This window comes from Myxine glutinosa, chromosome 14 (assembly GCF_964187855.1).
Source record: "Myxine glutinosa chromosome 14, kmMyxGlut1.1, whole genome shotgun sequence".
NCBI lineage: Eukaryota > Metazoa > Chordata > Myxini > Myxiniformes > Myxinidae > Myxine > Myxine glutinosa.
The window spans coordinates 59,496,843-59,510,872 of NC_136274.1; the positions used below are offsets into that span (position 1 = coordinate 59,496,843).

Below are 14,030 nucleotides of genomic sequence, written 5' to 3' on the forward strand. Positions count from 1 at the left end.
CAGAAATGTTCTGGTTGGAGGTACAACCACATACTATTTATTGGTCAACCACCGGCAGCTAACTTTGCGGTTACCTGCAACGAACTCAGGCGTGTATTGGACAACACAACCAGTTGCCTGTACATTTCTGTGAATTTGTCGCAAGCAGGTGTGTAAAACCCAGAAAGAAGCAAAACAAGGTAACTTTGTGGCATTGCTACAATGTTGCACAGAAATGTTTCCCAGGTAAACGAAATTACAATGAACGGACTTCTTGAGATTACGAAGTAACTCCTTGGTGTGTGAAGCTGGAATGTTATTTCTTTCTGGAGAAAACCTTTTACTTCACGAAAATCTCCTGGATAAAGCTAGCAGGTATGAAGAGTGAAGTTTGAGTTATCTCGAGTGAAATAGAAAGAGGAAGTGAAATTGAACAGTAATCCCTGGAATGTGGTGAAAAAGACGCCGTAAATCGCAGTAAGTTCACCGGAAGGTTGAAAAAGCCAGAAGCTCACTGACTCATTCACTTCCACACGAGACTTGCTGCAAGGCACCGCATCCTGATCGACGTTCAGTGGAGCCACAAGCAGCCGGGGAGGCCATGCCTTGATGCAACGCACACGCGTGTTGTTGGGGTCCGGGCGACCATGCTGAGGAATAAATGCCTTGGAGTGCCCGAAGCACTGTCACGCTGCCTCTACTTTGCGCTCCTGTGTTCCCCAGTAAAAAGTGAGTCAAACTATATTCCGTGTTTTGATATGACGGAGCGAGAAGTACAGGCCTTATCTCTCTTTTTTTGTTTATGAGTCCTATTACGAGAAAGAGCCACCAAAGAAGGTTCTGTATTTGTTCTTTTCCATGTTTTTTTTTATCCAGGTTGATTAACTGATGAAAATATCTGAAGCTAAGTGAAGAACAAAAAATTCTCACATTGAAAGAATATAATAACACCAATTCCTTCGTTAGCATTGTAATACATTTTGGAACAAAACTTCCTGAAATTTCGTGTTTATAAAACTTTTAAAGTTCCTCCTTCTCAAAGTGCACGCACACTGGACTATTGCGAGAATCTCGTTCGTAAAAACCTTTTTGAACACTCCAGGTGTGTGTTCCTCATTAAATGAAATGATGTAGGCCAAAACCATTCCATTGATGAAAGTAGGCCAAATAATTGTTGCTATTTTAGTATTTAGTGGACACGAAGTTATTCAAGTTGGTATTTTATACATGGAAGCTATGCTATGGTCGTAATAATCGATTTAAAAGGAAGGAATAGCAGAATTTTATTCAATTTGTGATTGAGGTGTATTGATCAGGCAAATCAGTTCTTTGTGTCCTTTTGTTTTCTTGTAAACTTGGCAATTATTACACTAGAGCAACCAATAACGTGGATTCATTTCTTGCTTTGGGGACATATCTACTTTTTATGTTTTACGAAAGCAAATGGAGTTTATCCTGCTGTCATTCGCACTTTGGAAATCACATGTCTACGTAAAAAAGATATGACTCTTACTGCTTTGAAATAGCTCAGCACAATTGTTTTGTTTTGCTTCCCCAGGTTCTTGTGTCCATCCTGAGTATACACCTCAAAAGGTTCGATTCGAGTCCACCAACATGTGGCATCATGTGACGTGGGAGCCTCCCAGGTGGAGTACGGGATCCAACATGACATACACCGTGGAGTATCTCAAAAGGTGCGGAGTATAGAAAGTTATTCTGATTGACTCATCTACCTCGTCTCCCACTTGGAAGGACTTCCATGAATGTCAAGTGGCTGTTGTTGATTCTTGTTGCTCATTGTTTGTTGTTCTCCTTGTCGAACATGATCTGGAGGTCAGGGGTAAGCGCAAAGGTATATTCGTATTCCAAATATGCTGTGCAGTATTTAAAGCTTATGTGATTGGAGGCCAATTCAGGTTTAGTGTAGAAACTTGGATTAGAAGAAAGAACACAATGAACAACAACACAACATGCATTTTAAGGCCATTTTCCCTGCTAGAGTGGGGGTTAGCCTTGCGGTCCCCATGACAATCTTCCCCATCTTGCCCTATTTTCTGCATCTCTCCTTGTTAACCCCCTTGCCCGCATTACTTCTTCCACCATCTTCAGCCAAGTCTTTCTCGGTCTTCCCCGTCCTCTACTTCCTTCTACATTCATTTCCATCACTCTTCTCAACCAGTCACTTTCATCCTTCCTCAACACATGACCAAACCATCTCAACCTGTTCCTCTTCACAGCACCAATCACAGGCTCTATTCCCATCATCTTTTGCAATTCATCATTTGTCTTCCTCTCTCTCAATGGTACTCCGCACATCCACCGAACCATTCACATTTCCACCCTTTCCAGCCTGCGTTGCTGTTCTACGTTCATTACCCATGTCTCGCTCCCATAAATCATAACACTCTCACACATGCAGCATACACCTTTCCCTTCAGCTTCAACGACACTCCCCTCCTCATCAGCATGCCACTCAGTTCCCGAAACTTCTTCCATGCACATCTCACTCGAGCAACCGTTGCCGAGTCTGATCCACTCGATCTGATCCAATCAAAGAACACAATGAACAAATTAACAAAATATTTGAACTTTGTTGTCCATGTATAACGATCCAAGGCAAGGTGATCATCCCTTCACCGATCAAACGGTGTTCTTCTCTGTGATGAATGAAACTCCTGCATCAGCACTTGGATGATAGTTTGTAGTTGGGTCCCACCACACAAATATTCCAACAAATCCTGACTACGTGGTGGTGGTGGTGGTTCTTCTTCTTCTTATTTTTCTTCTCTGACAATGTAATCAACATGGTTCCAGCCAATAGGATAGGGGTGAAGTGAACGAAACTGCAGTTGTAACTCGAGTTCATAGAACACGTAGCGTAGAACACGTACGTAGAACACGTAGTGTAGAACACGTACGTAGGACACGTAGCGTAGACCACGTAGCGTAGAACAGGTAGCGTAGCACAGCCTTGAGAAAAAGGACATGGGAAGGGTCTATTTAACACTTGCCTTGCATTTCTGAGCACGATCAATATTAGCTTCGTTCATGAACTTGGAACACCAGGCTCGATGGTAACCATACGAGGCTGATGGGTCACACGGAACAATCCAGAGCCAAACCTTCTGCCAACTCCACCCTCAGAGTGCATGTAAAATTTGATTGGTCAAGACGGCGTGGAGATATGCCCAAGAAGTGCTAAATTGAGGGGTTTTGGAAGTGACAAGAATTTGTGTTCCACTGTTAAAGTACAAAATTCAGTGAAATGAAAAAAACCTTTTGGAAAGCTGTACAAAAAAACCCCCAAAAAACATTTATTTTGAGCTTTTCCGCCGATGATGCATCCTCTTTTACACCACCTTATTTAACATGTTACATTGGTTCTTCATGCCTCTTGTTTGTCCTTTATGATGTCCCTAAAAACAGTAAGTTTCCTGTTTGGAATGGTTTTCAATTTCTCATTGCAAGGCAGGCAGACTAAAGCAATTGATTGACCGCATTGTACATATGCGTGTTTGGGACGAGACGCCGTGCAATTCGCCAAATCCAGAGCCAAAGTACTGCTAAACTGCAGGTTTCTGTTCCATTTCATAATAATAATAATAATACATTTATTTTATATAGCGCTTTTCAAGAAGCCCAAAGACGCTTCATGCTCCCATTCGTGTTCTAGTGATGAATAAATAGAATTTAATTGAGATTGAATAGTTCCTCAATCATAGAAATTGACTGACAGACAGACAGACAGAGTGAACCAATTGCTTAATCCCCCTTTGCGCTATGCACACTGGGTAATAAACCACGATCAGGAAAAGTTGTTTCACAATAGCTAACTTGTTCTAAGAAGCATCATTCGAATTTGAGATTTAATCAAGTATATCTACTCATTAGTGTGTGCACATTTAGGTTCCATTGCAAAAGGTACTTTTAATCCAAATTTGCTGCTGTCCAACATCTGGGATCGTCAAAGAGCTACATGACAGGGGATAGAAGGGTAATATGCTGACAATGGGCTACTGAAGCGACAACTACACACAAACAGCATTGATAAGCAAACAGTAAAGATATACAGTGCCCTCTATAGGTATTGGAACAGGGAAGTCTAATTTGTTATTAAATATTGATTTTTTTTTTTTTTTTTTTTTGTATACAGAGTCGAGGCTCGTGAAAGAGCTAACATTTATCAAACAAACAAATCAAACAAACAAGTAAACAAAGTATATAAAAGTGGGAGCGGTCGACAAGATGGGGAGAGAAGGGGAGGAAGCACACAAACACAACATTTGAGGGTAGGGACATCGGGAGATGTGTGGGAGGCAGAGGGCCTGGGGGGAGGCAGGATAGGTATAAAACACAAGGACACCAAGGACTTCCAGGAAAGAAGACAAAAGTCACCTCAAAAAAGTGGATTTGGGGTGAAATTAGCGGGGGTAGAAAAGATCAAGGTTTTGGATTGGGGAAGATAAGAGATGGTGGTGAACAGCCGTTTTAAAGACCTGGAGGGAGGAGTGGGATTGAAGAGAGTGAGGGAGTTTGTTCCAGAGGTGGGAGAAAAGAGGAATGAAGGAGTGAAGGTGAGCAGAGAATCTTGATTTTGGCAGTTTTACCATAAGAGGGTTGCAGGCAGATCTTGTGCGACCTACAGGAATATTTGGGGGACAGAGCCCAGAGAGAGCTGGGGGAGCAAGGCCGGAGAGGAGTCGGTAGAAGACGGAAAGACCACCAACCTGCCTGCGGTGAGTAAGTGAAAGGCCCTTGGAGGTAGCTTCATCGCAGGAGATTCCAATGATTCTGAACGCTTTGGTTTCAACAGCGTGAAGACGAGCTAGGTGTGAGGCAGGAGCACCGGCCCAGAGGGGAGAGCAGTATTCCATTGAGCTGCGGATGAAAGCCTTGTATGTGGTGAGGAGCTCAGGTGTGCCAAGGAAGGACTTCGCACGACGGAGGATGCCCAGTCGGCGACTGGCTTTGGAGGCCAGCTTGGAAATGTGGTTTTCCCAGGAAAGATCATGGCAGATAGTGAGACACAAAAGCTTGAGTGACAGAACTTCTTGGAGAGGATTATTTAGAAAGTAGATGAGAGGGTTTTCCAGTCGGTCTTTTCGGAGAGACATCGTAAGCGTGTGAGATTTGTCAGGATTGAAAGACATGTTCCACTTGTTTGCCAAGTCTGTGATTTTGTCCAGGTCTGCAGAGAGTGAGGAGGCTGCAGACTGCCGATCTGAGGGATTAGGAATGGAGCGGCAGAGAGTGGAGTCATCAGCAAAGAGATAGAGAGGATTTTCAAGAGAGTCAGAGAGATCATTGATGAAGACCAGAAAGAGCACAGGGCCCAGAACACTGCCTTGGGGAACTCCAGCCTGAACAGGAAGAGGAGATGAGAGAAACCCATTCAGGGCCACACGTTGACTACGACGAGAGAGGAAGTTAATACTCAAGAAAGTGTTAGTTAGTTAATACTCAATTAACTCAAGAAGTTAATACTCAATACTCAAGAAATTAGATTTTTTTGGTTTGTTTTTTTTGTATACAAGATCGAGGCTAGTGTAAGGGCTAACATTGATCACAAAATGACAAACTGACACATAAAACATGAAACATATGATAAAGGGAGTGGGAGACAAGATGGAGAGCAGGGACATCGGTAGATCTGTGGGAGGAAGAGGGCTGGGGGGGAAGGAGGCTTGGGAAGGGTGGGGGGGGGGTAGAGGTAAAAACAAACAAAACAAAAAAACACATGGACACTGTTAAGACTTCCAGGAAAGAAGTCGGTATTTCAAAAAAGTGGATCTGGGGTGAATTAACGGGGGTAGAAAAATCAAGGTTTTGGATGGATCTTTTTGGATGGATGGATGGTTTTTGGATGGATGATTTGAGATCAAAATATGAATATGAGGCAAGAGTACAGAAGGTCATCTTTTATTTATTGGTATTTCTATAAATATGTGTTTTACCATTGCAGAACAATAGCACTTTGTATGTTCAGTCCCCCCATTTTAGGTAAGCATAAGTATTGGAACAGATGACTGACCGGTGTTTTTTGTTGCATTGATCGTTCACACATAAAAGAGCTGTGAATGTCTCGTCTTGGTTTTAACTTTTGCTTTTCCATTGGGAGTCTGCCTTTGGAGTCAGTCGGCATAAACCAACATGAAGATCAGAGAACAGTCTATGAAAGAAAAACAAAGAATTTGGAAGCTGAGAAAAACAAAATAATTCAATTAGAAGCATCGCACAAAAATTGGGCATTGAAAATACAACAATTTGGAATATCTTGATAAAGAAAGAAACCACTAGTGTACTTAGCAATAGACAATGGCCAGGCCAGCCAAGGAACATAACTGCACTTGACGACAGAAAAATCATCAGAGTTGTGACGAAAAACCCAAAAAACAACTGCCAGTAACATCACCAACAACCTCTAGAGTGCAGAGGTGAAAACTGAAAAGTATCACAATCTACTGTTCGAGAAGACTTCGACAGCAGAATTACAAAGGCTACACCGAAAAATGCAAACCTCTCATCAGCACCAAAAATAGACATATTTTACAATTGTACAATTTGGCGATTTCGCTATCTACCAATGTGATACTTTACCAATGTATTGTGGTGGATTTTTAAGTCTTGGTAGTTCAGAAAACAATGGAGAATAAAAGGTATGGTTTTTTTAAAGCTTATATCCTCACTCTATATTATCTTCTCAGCATATCACTTTGTACACATTTGATGTGGTGGCCATTTTTTTCTGTGATCATCCCTCTATACCGTACTCCATGATAAAAGGCACACCTTTATTTAGAGTTCGCACAAAGTCCAACTGATAAATTCTTGAATAAAAATTGTCAGCATAAATGGAGTAAAGGAAGGGTTGGAAAACAAGAGTGAATGGGTGAGAGATGCAGGGGAATGATTGATGAATCACTCCTCTTCTGTATTTGTGTCATAATTCTAATCACGTGGGTTATGACGTATAGAATAATGTACTGTTACAGTCACATTTTCCTTAAGAAATCTCCCAAAAATTGCACCAAATAATGTAGCATAAATTATATGGCTGGGGAAAATAAGAGATCAATAACACGAGTGAAGAATCACTACACTTCCACATATGCTTCCAATAATGTAAGGCGCACCAAATTCAAAATGGCTCATTTTGTTGAAAAAAAAAAAAACGTGTAAATATCATGTAAATACAGTGTATGCCCACACAAACGCACACACATGCACACAAATTTGCAAGAGATGGCATTACCTGCCATCTTGAGGCCCTGGAGGAGGAAGCATGGGATGGTAGTGACTCATGTTGTTGATTCTAGAAGTGAGAGAAATGAGGAACAAGGGTGTCGAGATGAGAAGTAAACCTGGATTTGGAAGAATAATAAACAGGTGGTTACCCAGAGAGCGTGTGTATACCTGGAGAGACAGAAGGATGAAAGAGCGGGGAGCGTAAGACAAAAGCGAGTCCATAATAAACAGAGAGGCCATAAACCTGTTTGTGATGAGACAGCAACAGATCCTGTGCCTCTTATTTTGGTTGGAGATTCCAATTTGGTTGAGAGCGATGGAGTTCACAGCATTGAGGAGACACAGGTGTGAAGTGGGGGCACAAACCCATCTAGAAGATTAACTCAAATTTATCAAGGCAAGACTTGACATGATAGTCAGTACATTTCTGGTTTTGGAAACCAGCTTTGATATGTGGTAGAAAAGGAGAGGCCCTGGTTGATGATTAGGCCGAGAGGTTTAAGGGACTGGACGTCTTTCGGTGTCTGATCGTGGAAGTGGATAGCTGAGTTAGTTGAGCACCTTTCGGGAGAGATCTCCACCGGGCATTACCATAGTTCATTAGCCCAAAGGTATCGCCACCCAAAGGGATCGTCGGTAAGAGTCATATGGATTTTCATAAGTTCACATTAACGCAATAAGATGGGAATGGAAGCTTTTCCTTTTTCCTGCATTGAATGACATGTTCCAGTTGTTGGACAAGAATATGATCCCTTCCAGATCTGCTCAAAGCAATGTAGCAATGCAGTTGACCTTTGGCCAATGTTGACCTCTGGCCATTGTTGACCTTTTGCCATATGTTGACCTTTTGGCCTAGGCTGACCTTTTGGATGTTGATCTAAAAAATATTATTGGTGGTTGAATTAAATGATCAAGTATGCAAATACTCTTCAAATTTCAAGTCAAGCAGATGAAAATTTATGATTTTAGAAATTTGGCCTATGTTGACCTTTTCACTTTTAGACCTCAAAAATAATTGGTGGTTGAATTAAACGACCGAATATGCAAATCCTGTTCAAATTTCAAGTCAATCGGATGAAAATGTAAGATTTTATAAACTCCACCTAAGTTGTTGACCTTTTGGCCAATGTTGACCACAAAAATAAATAGTGCTTGAATTTAGTGACCTGATGTGAAAATCTTTAAATTTTAAGTCAATCGGATGAAAACTGAGAATTTTATAAATTTGACGAAGTTGTTGACCTTTGACCTATGTTGACCTTTTGACCTAAAAATGAAAAAGCTTCTTCGTTATGACCAATTCTACCATTTGGTGAAGTTTCGTAAAGATCGTTTTAAAATTGTGACCTGTAGGTGATTGACATATAAACAGACAGACAAACAAACAAACAATAATGCACAAGACCAACCTGTTGTGATCGCATTCAGTGACTCTACGCCATGATCGTGCCAAGTCTCACTCCCGCTTTGTTGAATCTCGCGAGAGTAGGAAAAGAGTACAACAACAATTACAACAACAGGAAGCTGGCCCCAGGATCATGACATATGATCCGGTAACAACACACCTTTCCCTTTTATCAAATATTGCTGGGATATCAAAGGTAAACAAGAACTATGATGAAACAATATGGCAATGCTTCTTTAGATAGTGTTGAGCATTCAATCAAAATCAAAACACTATAATTCACTTCAAATCAGTCAATATAATTCACTTCAATTGGCAAATACAATTCCAAGCTAATTTACCAGGTTATTAAAATGGCAGTCATCTTTGTGTTAATTAACACTGCACTTATTAGTCGGATGACAACTTTATATCTCTTCAATTAATCTGGCATGCTTATTGGAGATCCGAGTACTGTGTCTCAGAGCTAGTACAGGCATTTGCTCCTGCACCTGATGTTGCGCGAGCACCGGCTGGGTGGCTGGTCCTGTTTGCTCTCCTTGCGGTGGTCGCCGTTCCAGCTCCCCAGCAGTCAACGACAACTCCTCAATCACAAGCCACCTAGCCTGCGCTGGGAAACACTCCTTGGTAGCCAAGAGATGTCGCCTGTTTCTTCGAAAGATTCGTCCATCATCAAGCTCCACCTCATATGATCTGGGACCCACCATCCACAATATTCGGCCTCGGTCATCCCAACGGCCGTTGTTCCTCACACGTATGGTTTCCGTTTCTTTTAGTTCTGACAGCTCCTTGCCTTTGATAGATTGAGGCTCAGGGCGCTGCAACTCTGGCTTCCAAGCTATTGTTGGAAGGCGGGTTCGGAGCTTCCTTCCCATGAGTAGTTCCGCCGGTGACCATCCGTTTTCTAACGGGGCATCTCGGTAGGCTAACAGAGATAAATATGGATCCGCTCCTCGCTCTCCAGCTTTCTTAAGAAGTCTCTTCACAATCTTGACTCCACTCTCAGCCATACCATTTGATTGGGGACAGTAAGGACTTGACACGATGTGCTCAAACTGCCAATTTAGTGAGAATTTGTTGAATACAGCACTGGCAAATTGTGGTGCTCCATCACTCACCACTTGGCTTGGGAACCCTTGACGTCCAACGATAGACTTAAGGTGGACGATGACCTCCCTGCTAGTCTCTGGCATTAGCAAGGCTACCTCCTGGTAGTTAGAGAAATAGTCCATCACCAGCAGATACAGCTACTGGCATAGTAAAATATGTCACACCCCACCTTGACCCAGGCTTTATTCGGCCTTTCATGCAGCTGCTGTGGTTCTGCACACTGAGCACTGCGGTCAAACACACATCACAGCGGCTCACATAGCCATCAATCTGATCATTCATGCATGGTCAATAAATGGCCTCCCGTGCCCATCGTTTACACTTTTCCATAACCAGGTGACCCTCGTGAATCCTGCCAAGCATACCACTGTGCATGCTGAAAGGAATAACGAATCGCTGGCCTTTCAGAAGAACTCCATCAACTTCACCCAGTTCGTCCTGAAATGTGGTGTAAGGCTTCGGACACTGCATACTCAGGTCTTTGATGTAGCTGATAACCTGTTGCAAGATGGTATCCTCTGCAGTTACTGCTGCTAACTCAGCCCACTTAGCCCCATAACCTGGAAGATTCTCTCGGACCATGCAGACATTAACTTCTACATTTGTTTCATTCTTCCTGCTCACTGCCTCTGTTGAGCAGGCACGACTCAGTGCATCTGCAACCACAGGGGGTTTTCCCGGTATATATTGCGACTGCAGTTCATACTTTTGCAGACGTAGGAGAAGTCTTTGAAGGCGAGGTGGCGCTCCCCCAAGAGGTTTGCCTGCTATTGCAATGAGGCTTATGATCTGTTTCTGCGATGACTTTCTCGCCATAAATGTATGCATGGAATCGTTCACAACCATACAGAACACCAAGCATTTCTTTTTCAATCTGTGCGTAATTAGTCTCTGCCACAGTCATTGACCTTGAAGCATCGGCAACGGCTAGCCAATGTCCCTCTTTCTCCTGCAGAAGTACCACTCCTACCACATTCTTGCTGGCATCCGTCGACACCTTGATTGGCCTTTGTGGATCATAGTACTGTAGCACAGGATCCTTTGTCATAGCTGTCTCATGTCCTGCCACTCCTTGGCATGCTCGTGATTCCACTGCCAATCTGTATCTTGTTCCAACAAGAGCTGAGAGCAGTGGTGCAGGTTGACAGGTTAGGCAAGAACCTACTGATGTATGTCACCATCCCAAGTGCTCTTCGCAATGCATCTCTGTCTGAGGGTGTGGGCATCTTGGTGATCGCCTCCACCTTAGCTGGATCCGGTTACACTCCCTGCACTGTTATTCGATCTCCAAGATACATAATCTCAGTCTGCCTGAAATAGCACTTACTGTATCCAGGTTGAGGAGAAGTCCCACCTCCACTAAGCGATCCAGTACTGCCTCCAACCATGCATCATGTTCCTCAGCTGTGCATCCCCACATAATCAAATCATCTATGAACACTCGACAACCTGGCAAATCTTCCAGTAGCTGGCAACGTTTCTTGTGAAACACTTCTGGAGCAGACGAGATACCCATAGGCATGCAAAGATAACGATATCGCCCACATGGAGTATTGAAGGTTGTCAATTTGGATGAATGCTCATCTAATTTGATTTGATGGAACGATGCTGCTGCATCCATCTTCGTGAAGAACTGAGCTCCCGCACGCTCACTTAAGATGTCCTCTTTGGTGGGCAGCTGGAAGTGCTCTCTTTGAATCTCTTTATTCAAGGCCTTAGGGTCAATGCACAATCATATTTTCCCATTCGCCTTTTCTATTATGACAAGTGAGTTTACCCACTCTGTAGGCTCACTGACCTTCTTGATAAATCCTTCTTGCTCTTGTCTGTCAAGCTCTGCTCGGAGCTTCTTCAGAGTGTGAAAAAGGCGCACGCCTTGGTGCATGGATAACTGGTTTTGCGTCCTCACGCAGTTGAATCGAGTGCACACCCGGAAGGTATCCTCTTCCAGTAAACAGGAATGGGTGCATCTGTTGCACCTGCTCCCTGAGTGTAGTTGCTCTTGACCGTGAGCATAAGGACTCTGTGGCTACTGTGTACACCCGTTTCACAAGACCCAGTCTGAGACAATATTGGCACCCCTTAGTGCAGGCTGGCCATCAGGAACAACTTCCACGTTGGTAGTGAATGACTGCCCCTTGCGCTCAAGCTGCATGTGTCATGTACCTAGACTAGGTATGGGTTTGCCATTGTATGCTTTCAGAATAACTGGGCTCCGCCTCAGACGTGGTTTGGGCTGAAGACGCTGATAGTCCCTATCTATATAATAATAGCGTAAGGGCTCGACTTTGTTATCCCTTTTACGCCGCACCCAGTGACCCGATGCCCACGGCACTAATGGATTTACGATCTACAAACCGCACTCTTTGTTTATCACGTACACCCATACTCGAAAAATCTGAATTAGCCGACGTTGGGGCCCAAATGCATCCGACTAACTGCCGATACGACGCCATCTTACGATGCCATCGTATTGGCGTCTGCTGGGCGAAGGCGAAGCAAGCCGTCCGCTGATTGGACAGGCGAAGGCGAAAGCAAGCCGTCCACTGAGTGGACAATCCAGAGCATGCATTTGTGCCGGTGTCGGCGATCGTTGTTCATATACGCACTCTTCATTCTCATCTTTCTTCCTAACTCTTACTCGGACAAGCAAATCCCCTATGCCATCCATAATGGTACACTCTATCCATACACCACATCCTCTCTTCCGTGGATGTTCCACGGGTTTCGGCCAGTCTATATAATAATAGCGTAAGGACTCGACTTTGTTATCCCTTTTACGCCGCACCCAGTGACCCGATGCCCACGGCACTAATGGATTTACGATCTACGAACCGCGCTCTTTGTTTATCACGTATAGCCATACTCGAAATATCTGAATTAGCCGACGTTGGGGCCAAAAAGCATCCGATTAACGGCCGATATGACGCCATCTTACGACGCCATCGTATTGACGTCTGCTGGGTGAAGGCGAAGCAAGCTGTCCGCTGATTGGACAGTCGAAGGCGACAGCAAGCCATCCACTGAGTGGACAATCCTGAGCATGCATTTGTGCCGGTGTCGTCGATCGCAGTGTACGCTAACCTCATCAGGTGGGTTTACCATAATTTCTTCCATATACTGTGATTACAACGAAGTGAAACCGATCAGCAGCCCATCCGTATCATATAATGCAATAAATACCAAGGCTTCAGCTTCTGAAAGCTTAAAACAAAGTGTACTTCGCTGAGTGACGAAAAGTATGCGTAGGCCTAGGCCCTACCTATCCAGTTGTTGTGTTTCCGTTGTGGCCATGATCTCAACAAATGGCGTAGGCCATGTGGCGTAGGGTAGGTCATGATCAGCCCCCTCCCCCCCCCCCCCTTTCATTTCACCCACTCCTGCATCTGCCACCATTCATGATTATCAAAGTAGGCTTTACCCTGTTCACGATAAGTTAGAAATCAGTGAGTTGTATACGAAGAGATAAAAGGATGGCATTGACTTCGAGACGGTACGTGATATTTTCAAAAGTATATCGTAGCGTTGTCTCACAGTATGTATGAAACTTCCGGAGAATCTCTTCCCAATAATCGGGATCCTCCTCTTCGGAAAATATGAAGTTCTTTTGACTTCGAGACGGTACGTGATATTTTCAAAAGTATATCGTAGCGTTGTCATTTAAGTAGATTGCAATAAATACGTTGTTCATATACGCACTCTTCATTCTCATCTTTCTTCCTAACTCTTACTCGGACAAGCAAATCCTCTATGCCATCCATAACGGTACACTCTATCCATACACCACATCCTCCCTTCCGTGGATGTTCCACGGGTTTCGGCTAGTTACTTATAATAGTGGTGTCAGCTCCAATATCAAGCTTGAAGCGTACCTGGCATCTGTTTATCACTACCAGCACGATCCAGTCACTTTGTCCTTCTGAGTGAGACACAGATGTCTTAGCTGGTGCTGATGTTACTGTCCCAATGAACAGATCTGTGTCATTGTCATACGACACCTGTTCAACCACATGGACAGTTCCTTTCTCCTTCACCCTCTTCTTAGAGCAACACTGTGCCTGAAAGTGATTTGGCTTGTTACAGATTCGACAAAGTTTGCCATAAGCTAAGCAGTTACGTGCTGGGTGTTGCACACCACATTTTCCACAGTTACCCCCTTGCTTATGGCTATGACTGCTATCAGCTTTTATGCCCCTGACTCCTGGTTCTGTCTGCTTCCTGATTCCTTCTCTTTTTGCTTTGTGCCAATACACAGCATGTACCTGTGCAGAGTGCTGACTAGAGGACAGAG

At 43.6% G+C, this 14,030-nt stretch overlaps 1 protein-coding gene across 1 annotated transcript in view; it reads left to right on the forward strand.

Moving 5' to 3' along the window:
- Nucleotides 1-261: 261 nt before the first annotated feature.
- Nucleotides 262-14,030, forward strand: part of LOC137439817 (interleukin-20 receptor subunit alpha) — a 48,369-nt gene continuing 34,600 nt past the window's right edge. The window contains exons 1-2 of the mRNA XM_068135938.2: nt 262-708; nt 1,538-1,673. Of these exons, the coding sequence (XP_067992039.2) occupies nt 627-708; nt 1,538-1,673 (218 nt within the window). The 5' untranslated portion in view covers nt 262-626. The remainder of the gene's footprint in view (nt 709-1,537; nt 1,674-14,030) is intronic.